This window comes from Stegastes partitus, unplaced genomic scaffold (assembly GCF_000690725.1).
Source record: "Stegastes partitus isolate 25-593 unplaced genomic scaffold, Stegastes_partitus-1.0.2 Scaffold761, whole genome shotgun sequence".
NCBI lineage: Eukaryota > Metazoa > Chordata > Actinopteri > Pomacentridae > Stegastes > Stegastes partitus.
This window is the reverse complement of record NW_007578492.1, coordinates 258,442-281,687: the sequence shown is the minus strand read 5'-3', so window position 1 is coordinate 281,687 and position 23,246 is coordinate 258,442. Positions and strand designations below refer to the sequence as shown.

The following is a 23,246-nucleotide window of genomic DNA, read 5'->3' as shown; positions in this document are numbered from 1 at the left end:
GCATTATTTATTGATTTGATTAATGTATTAGCTCACTGATTCTGTGATCAGTCAAATTAATTGGCTCTAATTGGAAGTCCCTGCATGTTTTAGTAAAAATATCTGGCACCAGTGAGCTGCCAATATGTTGCTGTATTAACATCTTTTCTCATTCCTACTATTTAAGGTGCTGATTGCAGACAGTGTTACCTTCAAAACGGAACAGCAGCTAACAGTTATTTACGTTGCTTTGTCTGAAAACAGTGATTATTAGAACTAGTGATGGTGTCTTTAAGGTCTTATTCAGTTCATGGGAAAAGAAACTCAGTTGTAATCTCTTATTATTTATGGGGCTCAATCATGAACTTGCATGTTTACCAATTTTTTGCAAAACAAAATGATTATGGGTCATTTCATCACTAACCATCACATTTTTAATGACATTTCTGTTTTAATTGTAGCATAAAATCTGGATATTTAGAAAGATATCTGTGAGATTTCCCAATGATTTATCAAATATCTCATGAGATTTGTTTTTAAAAAGCTGTCCATCAACCCCTAGGATCATTTTCTTTTGCACATCGAAATTCAAGGCTGTTTTAATGACAATATCTCAGGAACTGTTTAAGATAAAAGACTTCAATTTCCACCGTTATTTCTCATCGTGAGTTAAAATACGGGGTAAAAAAATTAGAAGCCATTATGAAAAGTTCCATTTTTGAGGTCAACTAGTGATATTTTCTAAAGCAAATGTAGCTGCATTTCACAATAATACAAACACAAACCATCTAGAATGATTTTTGAAATAAAAAATCACAAACATTGAAAAACTGATTATGTAGGTATCACAAGTTGTACCACAAAAACCAATACACTGCTAGTTAACCTAACCCAAACATAACAGAGCCCTGGAGATTTTAAATGGTCCAATATTACAGATTCTGAATCAATACCATGATGAGCAATAACAGTGAAAACTTCAGGCTTTTATCTTCAATAGTTCCTGAGATATTGTCGTTCAAACAGCTTCAAATTCAAATGTGCAAGAAACACAGCAAAAGTGGGTCAACGGGCAATTTTTCGGAAAGTATTTGATCCATCGAGCTAAAATTTCACCGACACCATTTTAACTCGCCATAGTTTATGATGAAACTGTTTAAGGTGAATCAGATGGTCGAGCAGGAGGAGGAGGAGAAGGAGCAGGAGGCCCCTGATGATCTGAGATGGAACAACTTTGAAGTTGACCACAGCTTCCAGCTCAGCACATGTGTTACTTACGTAAGAAGGGTCAAAAATAGAGACGTCAGCCCCTTATGAGGAATGAAGTTCCTCATAGGGTCTGAGGAAGCTCTTTTTCTCAGCATATGGAATGTAGACTCGGAGTTCCCCGATAAGGTCAAGAAGAGGTCGAACTTTTATCACAAACGAGCCAACGGAAGGAGAGTTTTGTGTTCTCCGTCGCGCTGTAAATAAGCTGTCACGCTTTGAGAGAGACGCTGGACAGACTCTGTCTTTCTGCAAAGGATTCAAATTTACAAGCAAGTGAGCAAAATGTTGGCTTTGTTTTTTTAAGGTCAGAAGAGTCCCAGTCCCTGAGCTACAAATTAGGCGTATAATCATGTCTGTTGGGTGAAATGAAACGATAGAAGCTATGAAACAAGGAAGTGTTAGATTTGAATATTACACAGTTTATATGTAACAGACTCAACAAGGAGCTGCAACAAGATAAAAAATGACAGTTAATCAAAAGTTTTGCAACCAAAATTCCCTCCGAACCTTTTTCAAGCACCAAAATACATTAAATGAAGCTCGACTACAGTTCAACTATTTCCATTTTACTAGAGAAGCATTACAAAGGCCTCCCTGTGCTGAGTGCTGCACCAGCATCACTATCGCAAACGTGCATTCTAATTTTTATTATATGGAAGTTTTCCTAACGAGCTGATAGCAGATTATCAGCTCAGAGTGACGGCAGGTCTTCACACGAGAAGCACAGCTCTGCATCCACATCCAGTTAATATTTGACTAATTATTATGTAACTAACTTATAAACTGCTTGATTTGTTGTCATCAGATTGTTGTTGGAACTAAAACGTTCCTCATCTTCTTTGTTTCACTTTAAAAGGTCTAACCGTCTTCCCTCTGCTCTGTATTTCACGAAATGTGATCCAGTAATACGATACGGCTCATGTCAACCTTACAGTAGCTGAAGTTTCCTGATTTCTTGTGTCTCTTTTATTTCTCCCGCAGCCCGGACCAGGGAAGTGATGAAAGAGTTCGGCGACGTGTACGAGCAGCAGTACGCCGTCGCTCTGTTCAACAGCGTTCGCTTCGAGATCGAGGGAGGAGGAGGAAAGCAGTCGCAGCTGCTTCACAGAAAGGTGAGTTCATTGTGTCGGTTTCAAAAAGAGACGTTCAACACTTGCACAATGAAAGTATGCGGCAGCCACCACCTAAGACTGGATTTCAGCTTCGTGTTTTGTCACTACGATGTCCTCCTGCCACGTGGAACAGATAATTAAAGGAGTCTATCACAGCTTGGGTCATACTTTGGGGGGTTTGGGCATCATTTATAGAATATCAGTTAACATGGTGAGTAATTGGTGAGAAACAGGAACATCACTGACAAAAACACAATAAAATAATGAGGTTTTCAATAAACAACAAACTTCATTTGGAAGTAAAACTGATGTGTTAGGATTATTTTCACTTTGGGAAACCACAACATAGAGAGTTTTGACTGTTCATAAACAGTCTAACCATCTTTCTACTCAGATTTCTTGACCCGTATGACTTTATTTTAGCACCATCATTGGTAAAAGCGGAAATATGAAAACAAAAACCAAAGTTGTTATAAACTTCAGTTCTCCAAAAATATTAATTTCGGCTGTGAGGGATGAAACTTCTTATGCTGGAATCTGAATTCTCCTCTGATGTCATTTGCAAATTAAGAAGTTAGGTTTCACCGATGTAAATCTTCTACTCTCTCCAGCATACTTTCTGCCATGTTTGAACATTTCTTGCATCTGAGGCCACTGTTATTTTTCAACCAATCGATTTTCAAACCGTGAACCTTCATGAATGTGGCCTTTGTTGGGCTCGATGTTCCACACAATGCGTGACTGAGGCCATCCTCGGCATACCAGGACTTTAACGAATGAGCGAGTCCTCTGCTTTACCTCTCAGCGGTTCCCGTGCTCCTCTCATCCTTTTGGCATCCGAACGCACTGAGGGTCACACTTTTTGTCCACTGGAGGGAAAGTGGAGCACGTTTCACACATGAGCAGAGCTGCCGTTTCTGCTACGACGGCTCGTCTGCTCCGGTCACCATGTGCAGGACAGATGCTCGCGTGTGCTCTGGACACAAATCTAGAAGTTATTTATATGTGAGGCGACACTGCAAACACACAAGAAACAGACTTTTTTCCAAATGTTTAGTTTGATGATTAAAATACTGGAGTAAATGTGCGACTGGATGAAATTCTGTCATCAGTGCTGTTTGTGCAATCAGCAAGATCACACCAAAACCACAGAGCCGAATGTCATGAAAGTTGGTGGAGAGGCGGAGCACAGGCGGAGGAAACACTCACTGAATGATTGGTACCAGTCTGGACCACTTTTGTTAAAATCGCGATGTAGGACATTGACCTTAGTAAGCTGATGAAATGATCAGTGTGTCCTCATGGCAGAAAACCAAACATTTGGGTGCATAAGTACACAAAATTAAACTGATTAAATTGATTACATCCTTGTAAACTAAAAGGAAACTTGGAGAGTGAATCCGTCATCAAGGTCAATGTTCGGCCTTGTAAAATAAATCTGGTCTGGATCTGCACCAACATTTAATGGTTTCTTCGTGTGCCAATGTTCCTCCTCTCCACGAAGTTACAAGAGATTTGACGGACAGACAAACAAACAGCATTTATTATATGTGTTCATTTTTTTGTGAAAACAAAAGACACCAAAAACAATCCGTCCCAGGTACTGGCCGGTATGGTTCTTTATATTAACTGATTACCAAAAAAAAAAAAGGAATGAAATGCATTAGTTTAGCTCTGATGTAGCCGCCTCTCTCCAACAACCCACAGCTCCATCTGATATACGTACAACTTACAAATAAGCCAATCAACAATGAAAGCTACCGTTTACAGACAGGGACGGACAAGTGCATTCAGCAGCTCCGGTGAAGGTGAGCTCGTGGATGTTGCTGAACTTGTAATAAATATCACACAAGCAAGCCCAGTTTCCCTGCTACTGGAACCTACTGTGCTAATGGTGCTAGGCTAACGCTGTCACTAAAAGGCTAGCTGTTACCATAAACTACTACTGTAACATCTTTTGAAAGTGATATCAAGTTCAGCAATCTGCTCTGACTGACAGATAGAAACTGAACAAGAAGCAAAGCCAGTGCTACAAATCAGGATATCACAGTGGCTGATGCTATGCTAACAGCTAGCGGCTAAGTTAGAAGGCCGCTACAGATCACACCAAAAACAAAAACGAAAAATGCTTTAAGATCTGGGCCTTGGTGGGCAATAAAAGATTAAGATTATCAAAAAAATCAAAAATTAACAAAACAGCAGAACAGTAAATGTAACTGCAGGAGACTGTTATTGATCTCAATCAATCAATCTCAGTGTGAGCAGAGGAGAACGTTGTAGCACCACATGACGCTCTGACAGCATCACTTCTGTTGCTATTGTACAATCATTAATGAAATAATGTATTTATGAATGACTAGTTCCCTGCCATGACACGGTGCAATGTACAGTATGTTGGTCCTAAATATTGCTAATTAGTCATTCTTGACTACAACTACCGGCACGAGCCCTGAAAAACAAATAAACCAAATACAAGAGAACACCAAAAACACGAGTCGATCCTTAATCTGTATCATTAGCCTGCAGTGTTATCATGTTGCTCTACTCAGACATACACTAAGGCCCTCGGAAGGCTTTCAAGCACCCAAAATAATTTCACATTTTGCAGCAAACAAACAAACATCCAGTCTGTGTTTTGATAAAAGCATCTGTATGTTCCAGCTCCACTACTCTACTCTCTCTCTCCCTCTTGTTCTGTTCTTCCTTTCTGAGCAGCAACTATTTTATCCAAGACAGGAAATCTGAAAACAAAGTGGGTGGTGTGTATCCTTGTGTAAACACTTTGGGGTAAAAGAAAAAAAACAAAAACAAAAAAACCCTTCCCCCCTGCATGTTTGGAAATACCCACCAAGTCTGTTGCATAGTTAAGAGAGAAATGTTTGTGAGGGTAATAAAACCCAAATGGCTCATTAATATCAAATGCACGCAACTATTGTTCCTTTGTACCACAAGGTGCACAAACACAATAACACTAACATGAATCTTGAATGTTTGTGCGATTTTTTTCCAGGACCCTCTGGCAGGTCGGTCCATCTTCTCAGGGAATCTGTTTCAGTACCTGGAGGAGAATCGGAAGTGGAGGAATCGCTTCGTGTCGGTGCCAAACAGCTACAACATCGACCTCTTTGAGAGCAAAACAGTGAGTAAATCCTCGCTGGATTAAACTGCTCTCTGATTTGACAGTTTGGACCCATATTAAAACTGCTCTGCCATCTTTTTTGAACAGGCACATGAACGAGGGCTGCATCCTAAAGTAACCATCAACTGTGCCGGGTACAAGGCCTTGGCTTCAATGGAGGAGTACTTGGAGCTGATTAATAACAGCCTGCCAGGTCAGGAAACACAGTGCAAGTAATATATACTGTAAAAATGATGATATGTGACTAAACATGGCTGAAAATGGTTCATCTTTGGTACACCACAGTCTGTCTGCTCTGACCTTTTGGCTGCGCATTCATCTATTGTTTTAAAAAACTGTCCTGAAATTATTGTTATTGAAGTTATTGTTGTTGAAAACGGTCATTGTTTTGTCTCGGTTTCATCTGATTCATTGCAAATCAAAGGGGCACATTTTACCCAATTAAACCCTGATTAGAGTATTTGAAGTGTGAGAAATAGCAGTTTAACTTTGTCTCATCATACACAACTAATCTGCATTCTCATTTACATTTTGACAGAAAACTATTTTCTCAAATACCTCAGAGAACGAAACATATCCAGTTTCAAAGTGTCATAAAGTCTGCGACAAAAGGTTGGAGGGCTTTCACCCTCGGGACTCGGGTTTGAGTCCCGAGGCCAATATTTGTCTGAGAAAATGGCACAGTTGGGGTTGAAATACGACCTTTTCATTATACATTTTAAGCTTCTCTTCCACTTTGACCGGGTTTCCAACCCGTCTAATACATGACTGGTGGGCTGAAAAGGAATGACAGCAAATAAATACGATAAATTGCAAAGATATGTTAATGAGAAACGTATTCACAAACAGACGTAATCCGGGAGAAAATATGTTTCCCTCCATATATAATTAGGAATGCAGATTAGTTGCGTAACACTCACATGGTATGATAGACCCATGTTCATATGAGTAGTATATATTTTCCCTATTGTCTGTCTTTTAAAAGCTAGTTTCTCATGTGACTTGTAGGAATCAAGGCCAAAGTGGGCAACAATCCGTTCATTAAGTGTGCGACCCAGTTCCCCCTGATCCTCTGGCATCCGTACGCCCGCCACCACTACTTCTGCGTGATGACTGAGAAGGAGCATAAGAAGTGGCATGCTGTGCTGCAGGACTGTGTCAGACACAGCAACAATGGTAAGAATGCACGCAAACACAACGAAGTAAACAAATCTTTTACAGGAGTAGAAGCATACAGTGCCTGTAAAAAAGTAGTCACGCTCCTTGTTGGCTTTTCAATGTTGCACCACGGTCAATTTAATTTGGCTTTTGTGACGAGAATGTACAAACAAAAAACAACTCTTTCATGTACAAGTGAAACCAGATTTCAATTAACTCAAAACATAAAAAGGTAAAAGATGTGGCTGTGTAGGTATTCAGCACTGTTAAGCAAATATTTAGTAGATGCACCTTTGGCCACAGCGACAGCATTGATCCTGTGTGGATAGATCTCAATCAGCCTTCCACATCTGGACGCTGAGATTTTACCCCAATCTTCTTTGCAAAACTGTAAAGATACACAGGGATCATGAGTGAACAGCCTTTTCAAAGACCAGCCACAAATTCTCAACTGGACTGAAGTCTGGGCTCTGACCCGGCCTCCAGAACATTCACCTTGTAGTCATAAAACCATTTCTGTGAAGCTTCGGCTGTTCGCCTCAGGTCATCGTCTTGCTGGAAAACAAATCTTTCAAGTTGCCGCTCTCTTGCGTCAGGTTGACCTCCAGGATTTTTCTATATTTTGCTGCTTTCATTTTACCCTCAACCTTCACAAGCCTTCCAGGACCTGCTGTCAAGAAGCATCCCCACATAATGATGCTGCCACCACCGTGCTTCACAGTGGGGATGGTGTGTTTGTGATGATGTTTGGTATCTTGTCTAATGGCCAAAAAGCTAAATTCTGGTCTCATCAGACTAAAGAACCTTCTTTCAGTTGACTTCACAGTTTCCCACAGGGCCTCTGATGAACTTCTATCGTCTACATTTTCCACCAATGACTTTCTCTTTGTCACCATAAAGGTCTGACTGGTGATGAACAGTTGCTGTATCCATCTCAGTCACTGAAGCTTGTAACTCCTTCAGAGGAGTCATGGGCGTCTTGGTGGCCTCCCTCATTAGTGTCCATCTTGCACAACCACCCAGTTTCTGAGGGCGGCATGCTCTAGATAGCTCATGTGCTATATTCCTTTTATATTTTAATGATGGATTTAACTGTAATCCAGTGACGTGAACATTTCCTGGTATCCATCCCCTGACGAATGCAATTCAACTTTTGTCTTCATGATGTAGTTACACGCAGGAGAACTGATTCACCAGCGACTGGATCCTCCAGATTTAAGTGTCTTTAAACTACAGTCACTTACACTTATATAATCTCCATTTCACTAATTGTGCAATTTCTTGCCCCAATTGGCTGCACCTGTGTTGAATTAGTCCCTTTACAGGAGGTGAATACTTAAGCAGTTACTCATATTTTAAACTAATTGACACATTTGTTTTCCCTCTGACATGAAAGAATCTTTTCTTGATCATTTCTGGTCAAAAAAAATTAATAACAATGCAGTTAAATGGAAAAAACTTCCAAGAGGGGGGGCGAATACTTTTTTTAGTCAGTGTACATTAAGGAAGCAGTGGCAGTGTGGCGCTAATGGGAATATTAACTGAACAATGTGAGGGAATCAAACCGATAAACTGAGCTGTCGGGAGCTGAAGGTAACCCTTGTGAACAGCAGCACAGTCTGTCTCTCTGAGCTCCACCCCAGACAATTAGAGCCTCTCTTTCCTCTGTACCTTTTGTTGGCGGTTCAGATGAGGGTGTGTGTTACTGTGCGAAGCGTTCACATGCCATCCGAGTGAGCTGGACGATCTGCCAAATGTGAGATGCTTGCAGGAATGCGGTGTATTTGTTGTTTTGTCAAAGTTCGCTCTCGGTTACAGGGCGACACGTTGTTGTCGTTGGATCGGAGCTGCACATGTCGCATATTTTACAGTCCAGACGGATGATGTGCATCACTGAAATAGTTGACGGGAGACTGTATTTACCTCAGACGGCTTCCAATCTGAGACAGGCGACTATTACAGGCGTGCTTTTTTATTACAATTTCCCCTGTTCAACCATATATTTTGGCGGTTTGAGTGCACATTATCACATAGTAAACATACCGTCTAGTGCTGAAGCCATTAGCCAATAAGTCTATCAACAGGAAATTAACATTTTCTGCTTTTAGCTTCTATCCTGTGACAACTTGCTGCTTTTTAATATTTCAAATAACTGCAAAGTGAATCAGTTGGTTTGGATAAAACATGGATTTTGAAGTCACCACTTTGAGCTCAGGGATTTATTGCATTTTAAGCCAAATATTTAATCAAACCAGCCGATTAGTCTAATGTATTTGAGCCCTGATTCCTTCACTTTCTTTAACATTTGACATACTTGCAGTACGATTTCCAAACATCATGACAGAACTTGACTTTGTCACTGAATGAATCAGAGTGACGTCAACTGAAACTGAACGCTTTTGTCTTTTTGGGATCACTTCCATCTTCCTTTATGAACAAGTTGTTTTTTTTGTTTTTTTATAACAGCTTTTGTTTGACCACTACATTATGACTTGAGTATTTGTGAATTGAGTGTTCTGTCGGTGCTTTTTCATTTGATTCCACATTAAAAGCTGTTTGTTTAATGAGGGTGGAGAACTACTCTTGATCTCCTATTAAGGCTTCTTCTTGTCCTGTCGTGATTCATGCGTCATTGTTTGGAGACACAGAAGCCAAAGACATGAAGGAAACATCATGTAATCCATTTTTCTGGTGTGTTGTCATACTGCACCTTTTTACTAAACTCTGAGTGACATCTTTGCTCTTTGTGTAGAAGGAAAACAGTCGTCTAACTAACTGGCCTGCTTCCAGACATGCTAATTATACGCCACGTTTTAATTGAAAGGTGTGATTAAATTCAAATTCTGCAGTACGACGTAAGGAGGGAGGAGAGTCACGTGATAGTTTTGTGGTATTTTCGCACGTGCATGATGTCACGTTCGGTGTGCTTTACTTGACAGTCAGAATGTGCAGGAACCGTGGGGAAGTTGTAATAAAAATACGAAGCGGCAAAGATTCAGGGATAGAGAATTAGCTGCTGCTGAAGTGAACATGATCCGGCTTGTTTGGATCCTGTTGGCGGCGAAGGCAGGTGGTGTTGACAGAGAGTTCAGATCAAGCGCAGATTATTTGTACAGATTCTCAAACACTTCATGAATCATGACGAACAAAGACGTTTCCATTTCTGGAACAGTTCATGACAGTTTTGCAGGTAAAGAAAAACACGACTCTGAATCTAAGATATGCATAATTACACAATATTTAAACTACATCTACTGTATTTTGTTGCATTTAACACAGACAGTATTCTAATCCCATCTATTAACTGCATCCTGTTGAAAAAACAAAGTGCTGCCATTCACATTATTTGGTGCGTGGCAGATCTGATCCACAAAGACTTTAGATTTTCCATTAGCTGTCGGGCAGTCGTCATCAATTTCGGAAACAAAAAAGCTGCATATTATTTCTAGATTAACTAAATAAATCAAAGCAGACTGAGCACACTCTACCTGCAAGCCTTATTAGCCTAAATTAATGAGAAATAAACATAAAGTTGATGTTAAACCATTCAAATCTGGTTGTTGTATACTGATTTTTTTTTTTTACCACTTCCTTACATCCTTTATCCTCCACTACCCTAACGGGGTTCGTGTCTTGAGCAATAAATTTGGCAGCTTCCATCGTGCTATAATTTTTCTGTTTTGGCGAGAATGGTACGCCACTTCTGATATGGTCACAGTCACAATCTCAAGAGGTAAACAACCGTAATGCAGTGTACCGTTTACAGATAAACTGCTGTGTCGTTCGCTGAGCTGCGATTTGAAAACTGCTGTTTGGACAAAATGCAGCCACACGGGCGACATCTGCGACAGTCAGTTTGGAGCCGACTCCAAGTGAAGAGTCAGTACATTTTAAATAAGTTCGAGCTTGTGGTCTTCTTTAGGATGGGTCAGTCCAGCTTTGTGGAAATGTGGGGGTGTTTATGGGTGTTCTGTTATTCTCACCACCACAAATAATGGATAAATGCTGGTAGGGAGTTGATGTAGAGCCTTCTTCCCTCCCACCAATTAGGCAAACCACAGACTATGGACCAATATTTATCATTTTTTAGATTACTGAAATTACTTTGGTTGTAAAGCAGCTGCCTCCCTGTATCTGTGCTATCTGATAGATCACATGTATCTAAAGTTCTCAAACAAAGACATTTGAACTGAATTTTGTTTGTTTTATACTAAATGTTGACACTAATATTTCCATGCAAGTGGTCCGAATAGCTGTCTCCTTAAATTACTATAAATCAGAATTGATATCAGCCCAGAAGAAAAATATTTTTCGACCCCTACCTTCCAACCTGACCCTAATTTGAATCTTTTTTTACTGTACTACCTCTCGTCTGTATGGCTCTTTGTGTTGTTTGACCTCTTAAGCTTCAACAGTGTTCCTCACATGAGAGCTGATGTGTGCCAAAATTACCTATAATTACACCTTAACTGAGTTTTAAGGTGGATTATCGTGCACACTGCAATCAACAAGCTGCATTAAATCCCTCAGCAGCTACAGAAAGATGCAATTCAACTGTGCACTGAAGTAAAAATAAAAAAAACGTCTGCAAGCTAGAGCCCAGATGATCCTGCGTAAAGAACAATACAGCTAAACTTCCAACCATGCATTGAATGAAACACTATGAGCTCATCATTAGGCACACAAAGTTGCTCAACCTGATTCGCCTTTTGTTTTGCACTTTGCCAGCTAGCATGCCAACCAAACTGTTTTGCATGAACTCAGGCGTTCTGCTTAAACCACGCAGCCTGCCGAGCATCAGTTGTGGGTAGAGAAGAGTCACCCAAAACCCAAAACCTGCCAGTAGCTCGGGATGAAACAACAATCAGAAGCCACATCCCAGCTTATTTGAGTGTCAAATAAAATCAGCCTCTCTTTGCATGTAGTCTCGCAGTCCTCCCAAACACTACCTGTCTGGGCATGCTCAGTAAAAGGTCTCTGCTGTACATTCCAGCTGTGAGGTTGGGCTGCAGGAGTATGTTGTCAGGAACGGAGCCGGTGTTGCTGTTTTAATGTCGCCACGGCCGGTGGAAGTGACCTACATGGCTCTCTGTGTGGATTCTGGCCTGTGTTGACACGCCTCAGCAATGTCACCTCGGTGTTTTTGAGGAAAACCAGAAGTCGTAAAAGACTTTTCCTGGGGGTGATGAATGGTTTTATGACCTGACCTCTGCCCTCTCTGCAGTTCTTCTCAGTAGCACACATGTACATACCTACATACATACACATTCACACTTCCTGTACAAGGAAGAATTTCCATCAGACCAGATGGTAAAATGTTTCTGACATGACTAAGAATGTTATAAGAACGAAGAATCTGAGCTTCACTAGTTACTACGACTACTAGTAGCCCTTCTGAATCACACAAAGCCTGTTGGTCATCAGAATATGCTGCAGTGCCTTAATTGGGAGTAAAACAGCCCAGAAGCTACATGCAAAGCAGCTCTTTAGCTGAACACAGACACCATTCAGCTGCCTTCGATAAGTAAAAACCACAAGTTAAATGTTCACACTCACACAGCGACGGCCGATTTGAATCCACGTAAGCTCTTGTTGTTTTAACCTTAGTGATGATCAAATAAAACTACTGGCTGCTGCTTTGCATCACTTTAACAGGATGATTTGTTAACCAGCTCAGTTATCACACACTGCTCTGCAACACGAAGCAGAAGCACATCTGATTGGTCAACCAGTCAGTTTACATGTTCACACCACAGAGTTAGAATCCGTCTGCCACTTTTCTGCCAAAAGACTGACCGTCAGAGGCATGTTCAGGGGTTTTTTCTGCATAGAGGAATTTTTGTCACCCTTCAAACAAGGTTTCAGGAAACACCAAAGAAAAATCTTTTGAGTTAGAGATAGTTCTGTTCATTGGGGTTTACTTTAGTCAGGTATAATAGATTTTTCCTTCAGAAAAGGCAAGAAAACGCACATATTTCTGTCAAATGAGGTAAAAGACTCATTGTGTTTACTGTAATTTGTGTAGTTACCCTACAAAGGCCCATTCAGAGCCAGGAAAACCCTGATGTTCACAATCTTAAAGCAGCTACTGATGTAAGATACCAACGTAAAAAAACAAAGGAAGTTCTCTCTGTGGATTCACAGTTATGTCAAACACAATGCAGGTGAATGCAGATTATAAATCATGAATACAATGGAGGAAGAAACATGACAGAGTGGAAATCAGGCAAGTTTTGTCTCCATGAGTCTACGAAACAGTTCAGCTGTCCACAGCATTTTGACATAGTGAGTATACATAACTATAGGGCTATTCAGGGCTGCAACAAAGAGTTAGTCTGCTGCTTCTTTTTCTGAGTAATCCAGTCATAATTTGGTCTCTTAAATGTCAGCCAATGGCAATAAAAGTTCATCACAGAGTAACAAAGTTAAGGTGTTCAGTCATGTGTTCAGATGCCTTCTTTAGTCCAACCGCATGATGTAAATTACCTAAATTCTGTTTGGCTGCTTCACTGTCAGTAAAGGATATAGCTCTGGACTGTTTATGAAAGATGCATGCAGCCATAAACCTGCATTCTTTATAACAGCCAGCAGGGGGAGTCTCCTTTAGTTCCAATTGTATAAAAGTCTATTAGGAAAATAAGCCTACATTTCACTTGATTTGTTGCTTCAGTAAACAGTTTTCTAATGAGTTTATGGTCTCTATCGCTAGTTCTACGTCTCCTTCAACTCAGCATGATGTTCATTTAGTAAATTATGCTCTCATTTAGAGTAAACTACAATTTAAAGCAGTATACAGTTTAGATCCCAACAGCAAATACCAAAAACAGGTTTTAAAACCGTCGTCCACAAACCAGAGGGTGATATCATCCGTCCTTAATATACAGTTTATGTATACAATAGATTGTAGTTCTACCACTATAATCAACTTTGTCAGTATAATGTTGTAATGTCTAAAATTACACTCTGTAATCTCTGGTGATGTAATAAGAACAGAGTGGTTCAGGTTAGATTCAAAACCAACTGTAACATAAACTACAAACTATTCATTTATTATTCAATCTGCTAGCATGATATTATTAACAGCAGGTTTAGTAAAAAATAATAATAAAAGAGCAATATGGCAACATCAGATTTAATATTTTTTAATTTGCTGTAGCAATGGGGATTATTTTCAATGTCAATTATTTTCTCAATTAATCAATCACTTGTTTGGTCTATGAAACGTCTGAAAATTATGTAAAATCTGTGTTTCTCAAAGCCCAAGACGAGGTCCTTAAATGTCTTGTTTTGTCCACAACCCAAATTATACTGTCACAAAAGATGAAAGAAACCAGAAAACATTTAAATTAAAAGAAACTAGAGTTGGAGAATTTAGTCTCTTCATGATTCATCAATTAATTTTAAACATAAATTGGAAGATTAATGTATAGTTCAAATGATAATTAGTAGCAGCCCTAATGATTGGTTCAGGCTTTGCTATGCAGCTGTCCAGCAGCCCGTCTGATGCAGGCTGCAGAGCATCACGGCAGCAGAGTGAAAGACTGCTTCAAGCTGTCTCTGGCCCACTAGAGCGCCATCAATCACGGCCGACTCTCCACACCCACATGCTCTGAAACCAGCTACCAACCCTCCGCTCTGATCCACAGACCTCAGACTAATTCTGCTCCACAAGAAGAGACCTGCGACGGGCAGATTCAGACGATAAATCCAGCCTCGGTTTATAGCTTGAGCTGCACAGAGGGTTTCTCAGGACGCTGCATGATTCTAAATGCTGACATTATCTGTTCTATGGCACCGTTTTCATGCGATAATCAATAATCTCATTCACTGCTTTTGGACACTAAAATTCCATGGCAGGACTTTTTCAGCCATGCCTGTGATGTCTGCAGCTGACAGTGTGTTTCAGTGGGTGTTTATTGTACTGTGGGTTTGGCCGGTTCCATAGAGCTGCACCATACAGGGAGATCCTACTCATGCATGTCAGTAGGAGCAGCAGCAGCAGCGAGAGTGTTGAAAACCTGCTTCGACACGAAGGCGGTCGGCCCGAAGTCGAGGTCTCATCAGATCAATCTGACAACCCCAAAAGGTCAAACACATAAAAACTCAGAGAAAAGATTCATGGATGTTACGGCCTGCGAACTCATCCCCGGCTGCTGCTAAAATCCCACCAAGCGGAGCGTGGTGAGAAAGGCAGGGAGGGAAATGCCTTAAATAAAAAGACCGTGGTAAGTGCTGCCACATGTGCTATTTATATGCAGCACACACACACTGCAGAGAAACTGCAATCTGCCCCTTGATCTAGCCTGGTTCAGACACATGGAGAATGTGTCGTGGTTTACTGGCCTGGCAGATTGTCAGAAAATATTTGCTTTTTTCCTGCTGGCAGCGGGAGGAAAAGACCGACTGAAATACAGAAGAATTCACTTTCAGGCAATTCCCTCTGCAGATCCGGTGCTAATGTCTGCCTTAGAAGATCAGAGCAGCTCATTCAGTGTTTGGGACCAAGTGCTTTTGAAGGTTTACACAAAGTCAACTTAGCCGACTGTGTAAATATGTTTCGTAACGTGCAATAAATAAGAGAGATTTGTATTGTGTGGAGAGGAAACTAAACAGCAACCACCCAGGTTGAATGTTGCAGCACGGCGGTGTTTAACCTCCAAGCTGCAGACCAGTATGAGGCCACGAGTAAACAGTATGATCATGAGGAGCTTGTGTACTTAATACAGGGCAGTTGGGATTATTTGCTGCAAAATCCCACAAAAAGGGGGATTCTAAACTAGGACCGGTTTCCGTCTTGGCAGTATTTGCCTCTATCCAACTCCTGGTTAATCCAACAATGATGCAAAGAGGTGGAGCATGAGTGGAGCTGAAGCAGGCCATCCAAATATCCTATGTGTGTTCATTATGCATAACTTTAAGCTTTTATATAATTCAAACAGGTGAGTTTTATCAAACTTCACCCACACACAGTTATCAGGAATGGTGAAATCAGCTGTAGAGACCAAAACTGTTTGAGTACCAGGTTGTAAACATGTTTATTTCTGTTGTAAAATTGGACATTTCAACATGGAGGTCTATGGGGATTGACTCACTTTTGGAACCAGCCTCTAGTGGTCATTCCAGGAACTGCAGTTTGTTGGCTCCCTTTTTTTAGCCCAAGGTGTTGTCGCATGGTTATTATCACTCATTTAGCAACACCATCTGAATCTGCTCTGTTCCTATTATGTTTGCAAGAAGCCAGCAAACCTGAGTAAAAAGAGTTTTTCTATGAAGAGATGTCCAATCATCTACAGCGCAATAAATGTTGTGGCTGCTTTTGTGCCGAGGTTTAAGTGCTTTAAGATGCAGCTCCTCCAACGGCCACTAGATGTTGGCTGCAAAAAGCAAGAGAGCATTTAATTGAAAGAGAAAATCTCCTAATTCTGGAGATAATAATTAGCTAGTGAGTGATCATTCTGGCTTTTTAATACCTGATTTGATCACCTCTTAAATGTGTGTATTTGCTCGCGGCAGGTTTCTTCAAATAAGAGACTAAGAACTGATACTGCTTGCTCTTTCACACTTTCTTTGCTTTTTGGCCACATTTCAATTCGCTATCACCAAATTCTGCATGACAGTGTGCAGCATGTTACTTTAGTAGGGTAGTCTATTAATCAGTTAGTTTTCTGGGCTAAGAAATGTCTGAAAATGATGAAAAATGTCAATTAGTGTTTCTCAAATCTTAAGATGACCTCCTGAAATGTCTTGTTTTATCCACAACCCAAAGATATTCAGTTTACTGTCACAGAGGAGGTTAAAACCAGAAAATATAGAAATTTAAGAAGCTGGAATCAGAGGCTTTTTTCAACTATCTATGCTGTACACAGCAGCATAAAAGTGCATGAGGTAGCAAGTTGACGATCAAGCGACTGCAAGTTGTGTGTCTGAAGCTCCTCGTGTTGTTCTAAGCCTGGTAAATATCAGGTACAACATAATTAAACATCTGTGCGTGCTCATTATCCTCAACTATCATCCAAGCCAAAATGTTTAGTCTTAGCATGGCTTGCTAGTTGGCAGAGGGCACACGTCTTCTATCACCAACAGAAAAAAAAAAACACCTGAATTAATTCTATTCATGGAAAAACTGCTTGATCACGAACGTCTCAAACCTCCAAATGACGGCTGGTCAGCTGCCAGCATGCCTTTATTTTCACACTGCACTTAAAACTTCGGCGTCCGGCGAGCTCCAACGCAAACATGCGCCGAGACGAGCTGCCACCTCGGCCGGCCGCCTTTCAGCAGACGTGGAGAGCTGAGAGCTTCCTGTCTGCTTCCCCCTCCTCGTTCCTCGGTAACTTCCCGTCTTTGTCAGCCTCGTCTGAGTCACTGGCTCGCAGCCGCGGAGACGAAACAACTGCGCAGACGCTCACATGCACTTTGGTGTTGTTTCAGGACAACACTTCACATCCAGCAAATCACCATTTCGGGTCACCAGAACCTGACGAGTTCAGCCAAACAGTCGCTCATTTGCAGAACATGAAACTGTCTGTCATCTCATTTTTTGGCAACTCAAAAGGAATCAGAATATCCAGAGCGGAACATGTTTTGTTAGGGTCACAGGCATGAGGCATGTCAAAAGAAAGTTAAAACATTGTAGAACCGTGTTTTGAAATGTCCTACTTTATGCCTGTGATGACATAATAAACATTAAGATATTATTACTGTAAATTTTTTACATCATTTTGTAAGAAAATCTGTATTTGTGGCACATTTACTGCATGTTTTCTTCAATAAGGAGTCTATGTATTTGCTCTGCCGCTGCTAAATAGGAAAACTTAAGTAGAAAATAAACAAGCACAGCCCCCGATTGTCTACGCACAAAGAAAAGTGGTAAGAAAAGCACCGTTTTAATACAGCCTGAGCTGAAAAAACACCAAACCTATCCTTTAATTACAAACTCTTTCTTGTTGCCACAGGAGAGAACACAACTGAAGCATCCGTCACTTTTATTTAAAGAAAAAGCTGCTGTGAAGGACAAGCTGCTAATTACAGGGATGTTTTATTCCATACACCTGTTTGTAGTCCTTTTGTGAGGGACGTCCCTCAGCGCTCCGGCCTTCGGAGAGGCTGCTCGTGGTGTGTTTTCATCACTTGAAACGCGACCACATGATAGAAATGAACTTCCTAAAAAACGCACGCAGTGTTTTCTATTGTCCTGTCAAACAGGGAGGGGCGGTGACCATAGCAACCGCATGAAATCTGTCCTCCAACAAGGCGCCTTCTTCCTGTTTTGGGGGATGACACAGGCGTGAGTGATAGGGGCCCAGGAACTGTGACCGAATGCACCAAAAATACACCGAGGTGACTCAGATGTTATGGAAGCTGTTGTTAGTGCAGAATTCTGCAAAGAAAACGGTGCAATGAAACGGCCACAAACACGCAGTCGCTGCAGGGAAATCACGCAATGACCAAAAAAACAAATAGAAGTTTTTTGTGTAGTTTCTTCATGTCACCAAATGTTTCTTTTCTGCCCCCAGCTGGCCTTTCAGAGGACTGCACCGTCCAAACTCCAGCCTTCACCGACTCCGTGAGGCTTCACAGACAAGCCAAAGGACACTACGGGACCTGGGATATGATGTGTGGAGAGCCGCCACAGGTCAGGAGCTCAGATTAATCACAGTGACATAGAACGCTGCAAACCTGGGGAAACACGAAGCATCCGATGAGGAGCACCTGGAGTTTTTTACTGCCTCATTTCAGGAGGTTTAGCTCTGCCTGCAGGTTCTGCCACGCCTTCCTCTCCTTCTTGTTGGTTTGACACAGAGCTTATTGTTATTCAAATAGCATGTTAGCTGCAGGTAACAGTTAAAAGAGCTCGTCAGGAACAGTCCTTACGGTACCTCGGGGCCATAGTTCAACTTCTCGAGAGGCCACAGTGATGAATGAATTAGTTGACAGATTTTTTTTTTTGAGGCAGGGCTCTTTCCCAGAGAAAAGCCTTTTTCTGTGTGGATATCGCTCATACAGCTAACACTTCATGTACAACACACACGCCCTTCTCCTCACACCACAGAACAAGAATGCACCCGCACAAAGCCTTCAAAGAGACCATCAGCAACAAGACCCCGACCCACATACCGGCATTCACAAGGACACACACTCACACACTTGATTGGGATCTCCCCTCTGAATACGTCCCTTTGAGTCTCTGCTAAAGGTTAATAATACCTGCTCTGTGACTTTACGGCAGTCACCTTTTCTTCATTAACCTCCACGTTTCCCGCCTGTATACGGCACCGGGGGGAGTTTTCAGCTTGTTGTGCTTACAAGAGGTCAAGAGTTAACATTGATTTAGGTTTAGAAGAAACACACTAACTCGCAGCACACTTGTGGTGTTTATATACAAGCTGAAGCACAAGAAGTACTTTAAGAGGCTTTTCTCTTGTCTCTTCGTTTGAATTGTTGGACATCCTAATCTAGAGCAGAGAGTGTTTTATTTATAAGGATATGGGATTGATTTGTGGTTTGTCCACAAACATCTGCAAGCAAATGAAGCGTCTTTCTGTCTTTCTTAAGCGCTAGAATGATTTGAGATAGTAGTAGGGACTAAGAGCATGCAAGAAAAGTATAATTTGTTGTATTTATTCTCCGTTTCAAGGGTAGCCGAGTGTGAGACCACACAGCTATCTGTGAATTTAATCTTCCAAAAGACTTTCAACAGTGTCATCTGCTCCAGATAAAAGTTCCTCTTTGTCACATGATAAAACGTACACAGTTTTCAGTCCAAGTTGGCCAGAATGAACAGAACAAACAGGGTAATACAGAGGAATTCCTGACTAAGAGGCAATTTTCTAAACGTTTTCTAAGTGTAATCAGGTGACAGTATTGTGAGTCATTTTAGGTGAACGTACTGGGTGTGTCAGGAGATACAGAGCGATATTTTAGTAGTTACCAGCATCTTTCAGACATTCCTGTGGATTTATTGTGTAAATACATACGAGAAAAATCTACAGCAAAGCCATCAGTTCAGTATACGACGGTGATCACACTTATAATAAGTCATGTTAGTGTGTGCCATGAGAGAAACAAACACTTGAATGAGCTGTGAGCGTGTTTAAATAAATATTATCCTCTACTTAAGACCAGTGTTTACATTGAGCAAGTAGGAAATGCTTTAAAATAACAACCAGCAGGACACAAATCAGCTCGTAGCATTCAGGAGAGGAATACACAATGATGTCAGCACGACGTCAGCATCAGCAAACAGGAGTGTTAAAATAAACTACCGGCTCATAATAGACCGACAGATAATACCTACAAGGCTGAAGGAAAGTGTCACAGCATGTTTTCTTATTTTCTCCCAGTGAATGTGAACTTTAAAAATCATTGTGTGTGAATCTGCACCTGCTATCAGAATACGGCACATCAATATATTAATTCTACTGTATGAGAGAACAGATCTTTTCTGCGATTATGTGGGAAATTTATGTGCATTTATCTGAAATTGGTTGGAAAATATTAGTTTACCAGAAAGCAGCAAAAATCCAACATATATATACATAATTCACAGCAGTCAAACATGAATATTACTTATATTCCAACACCACTCATTGCCTCAAAGCATCACAATGCACCAACGAAAAATGTATAATTATACCAAGAACAATTAAGAAGAAATATACAATCAAAGACAATAAAATAAGACACTTTGGTAGATGGTAGCAACATAAGAGCAGAAATTAGCAGCTAATTCACATGAAGTACAAGATAGCACAGGTGTAAATAATACAACTAATGACCACTGACTGACTAATGGTGAGGGACAGCAGATATTTTCCAACTATGACAAGTCATGTCTGCTGTGCAAACCTAGTTTTTTACTGATATAAGAAGCACAGACACCCAACAACAAAACACAACATATTGGGAGTATACTAATTAGCATGATAGCACAAGAAGCTAGCACTTACCACAGTGAATTAAAGCCCAGGAGGAGACACTGAGAGGCAGGAAAATCCTCCAGACATCAGCTTAAAGTCTTGTTTGAACCCAGCAGGTGATCAAACAAACAAAACATCCTGTCAAAGTTCTTCCACAAAACCATCCTGCGGCGCGACAGCCGGGCTGTTAGCATGCTAGTTTGACCATCATGGAATGGTACGTGAGCATTAGCAGCAGCCGTCATTATAAAGAGTTCATAAGAGTTTTTTACGGACCAAAACAGTTCGGTGGAGCATTGATGGTTTAAATGGACCGCAATTTAACGAAAGGTATGTTAAAAAAGGTTGTATTTATGGCTCACAGAGGCCACGAATGTGAAAACGACAGTTAGCATGTTAGCTTAGCTTAGCTTACTCGGAGCTGTGCCTCCTGGCTAGCTGGCAGGTGTATCTGTTCTCTAGCACCATCTTGTTTTCTTTTTTTCTTTTTCTTTTTTTAAACAACTTTATCCGAAATAAAATAAAACAGAGGAATTAAGACAAAATATAGAATATTAGGTATTTAAAACATAAGTACAATAATATTAAATACAAAAGTTTGAAGGTTGCATATTAACAATTTTATGGTCTTTTATGTGCCATAAAATACACTGCAGCCCATATAAGGCCTTGTGTTTCATTATTTATTCATACATTTTTCCACAAAAAGTCATAAAAACAAGTCATTTATAATGTCGACTGTAATTGCTTAACTTTAAACCCTAAAAGTTTAGTTTATAATAACTATTTAGAGGCTTTTCAATCAATGTTTCGATAGGTTTTGGACCAAAATGTGTTATAATCTTGTTCTTGTTCACAGCCACCAGTTCAGCAGTAATACAGAGAAAACACCATTTCATTAGGCACCTCCAGACAAACAAGCCTTTAAATAAACGCTCCAGAATACAGTTTGTGTTGTTTGTCAGGTCCCGTGTGTGGAAAAGCAGCCGTGGTCCAGTCACAAGCCGTGCATTAGCCGGAAACACGTTCCACCAAATGTTTAGATTAGCTTCGTTAAAACCTGCTGGAGGTGCAGAGCTTAAAGCCTGTTTGTCAGCTGTGAGGGCAGCGCCTCTGAAAACCAGCCTTCCTGCTGCTCTGTGTCCAGCTGTGTGTCACATCAATCGGCCCTCTGTATCCACCCAACCACACAGGAAAAGAGGCGCTGCACTTTTTTAAGGTTTATTTTTGTTTTTATTTCACTGGAGGATTTTTTTTATGACAACTGTAAAAAAGGAAAATCACTTAGCTGGCATGTTGCTCACAGTATAGACTAAATCTGGTAAAGCCAATGTAGTGTAATGCAAATAGAAATACACAAAATGCATAAATACATTAACGCTGCATGTTGTGTTTTGTGCAGATTTTGGCTAATCTGGTGATGGAGACCCTCCACCCCGAGCTGAGGAACGTGATCGGCCCTCGTCTGAAGGGGAAGCTGCAGCAGAGGCAGAGGAACTGGATGCTGGTGAGTTCCTATCAGTCTGTACGATGCACTGCAACAGTCCAAATATTTACATTCTTAACCGACTCTCTCCCCCAGATCTCCGATGCAGTGTACAAGCAGGTGTTGTCTCAGACCACCGGTCAGTATGAAGCTCTGACGGAAGCCTGCGAGGCCCAGAAAGCTCCGCTGGACGCCAGGCTGCGAACCGACATGGACCAGATCATCACGTCTAAAGAGCACGTCAGCAGCAAGATACGAGGTGAGCACAACGGGCTTTACTTCATGATATTTGGGGAAACGATTTAGAGCTTTAACACACTAAAGAGCCATCATAATCAGTTCATAGTAACTCTGCTAGAACTAAATTCCAGTCGGATGTTTGGCTGAGTCAGCACTAAAATCGTGAAACATAAAGAAGAAGCTGGAGCAAATTCACCAGATGCACCAGATGATTTGCTGCAGAGATCCATCGAAGTCGTCATCCTTGGAAACTGAAAGGTTTTGAGAGCAGTAAACACTTCCCAAAAGAAATACAAATAATTAGCAGGTTGTGGAATGAATAATCTGTCGTCACATCTACACATAGAAGCTGCAAGCAGTTCCTTATGGGATGCTGATTGATCCGAACCACACAGCCTGAAGCACGGCAATGAAGATTCTCATGTAATCATGGGAATCCAGCTGTCTTGTGAGGTTAAAAGCAAATGATGCATGTGAAATCCCTACAAAATAGACATTCAAATCATGGTCAGTTTGCATCATGACTGATAGTTCTACAAACCTACAATTTCATTTTGCAGACACTTTTATCTAAAGTGACGTACATCAGAGTAGATACATCACAAGCAAGGATCTCGTGAGGAGAAAACATCTGCACAGTGGTGATTTTTCTGTAAAACGCAATCCATCAATCCATCACATTATGAGAATGTCAATAAACAATCATGTTTAATGCCATGGATGCTAGTTTTTTCATATAATCATATCAAATACATATTTAAAATTCAGACTCAGATAAAATGACAGATGGTAAATATAGCATGTAATGTGCAATAAGTAAGTAAAATTCAAACATCCTCACAGCGGGCTGTAATGAGGAGGCTTTACACCTGTATGAATACCAGCTGATGAATCATCCAGTGAGTCACCTGCACAAACGATGTCTCGATAAGCTCTGTTGCTGC

The 23,246-nt window shown here is 40.8% G+C and overlaps 1 protein-coding gene across 2 annotated transcripts in view; it reads left to right on the top strand.

Annotated features, from left to right (window-relative positions):
* niban2a (niban apoptosis regulator 2a) overlaps nucleotides 1-23,246 on the top strand; it is a 35,251-nt gene that overhangs the window by 5,330 nt on the left and 6,675 nt on the right. For both annotated transcript variants that reach the window (XM_008291769.1, XM_008291768.1), the window contains exons 2-8: nucleotides 2,230-2,360; nucleotides 5,371-5,499; nucleotides 5,587-5,692; nucleotides 6,508-6,675; nucleotides 18,174-18,292; nucleotides 21,979-22,083; nucleotides 22,159-22,321. In XM_008291769.1, coding sequence (XP_008289991.1) covers nucleotides 2,230-2,360; nucleotides 5,371-5,499; nucleotides 5,587-5,692; nucleotides 6,508-6,675; nucleotides 18,174-18,292; nucleotides 21,979-22,083; nucleotides 22,159-22,321 — 921 coding nt within the window. The remainder of the gene's footprint in view (nucleotides 1-2,229; nucleotides 2,361-5,370; nucleotides 5,500-5,586; nucleotides 5,693-6,507; nucleotides 6,676-18,173; nucleotides 18,293-21,978; nucleotides 22,084-22,158; nucleotides 22,322-23,246) is intronic.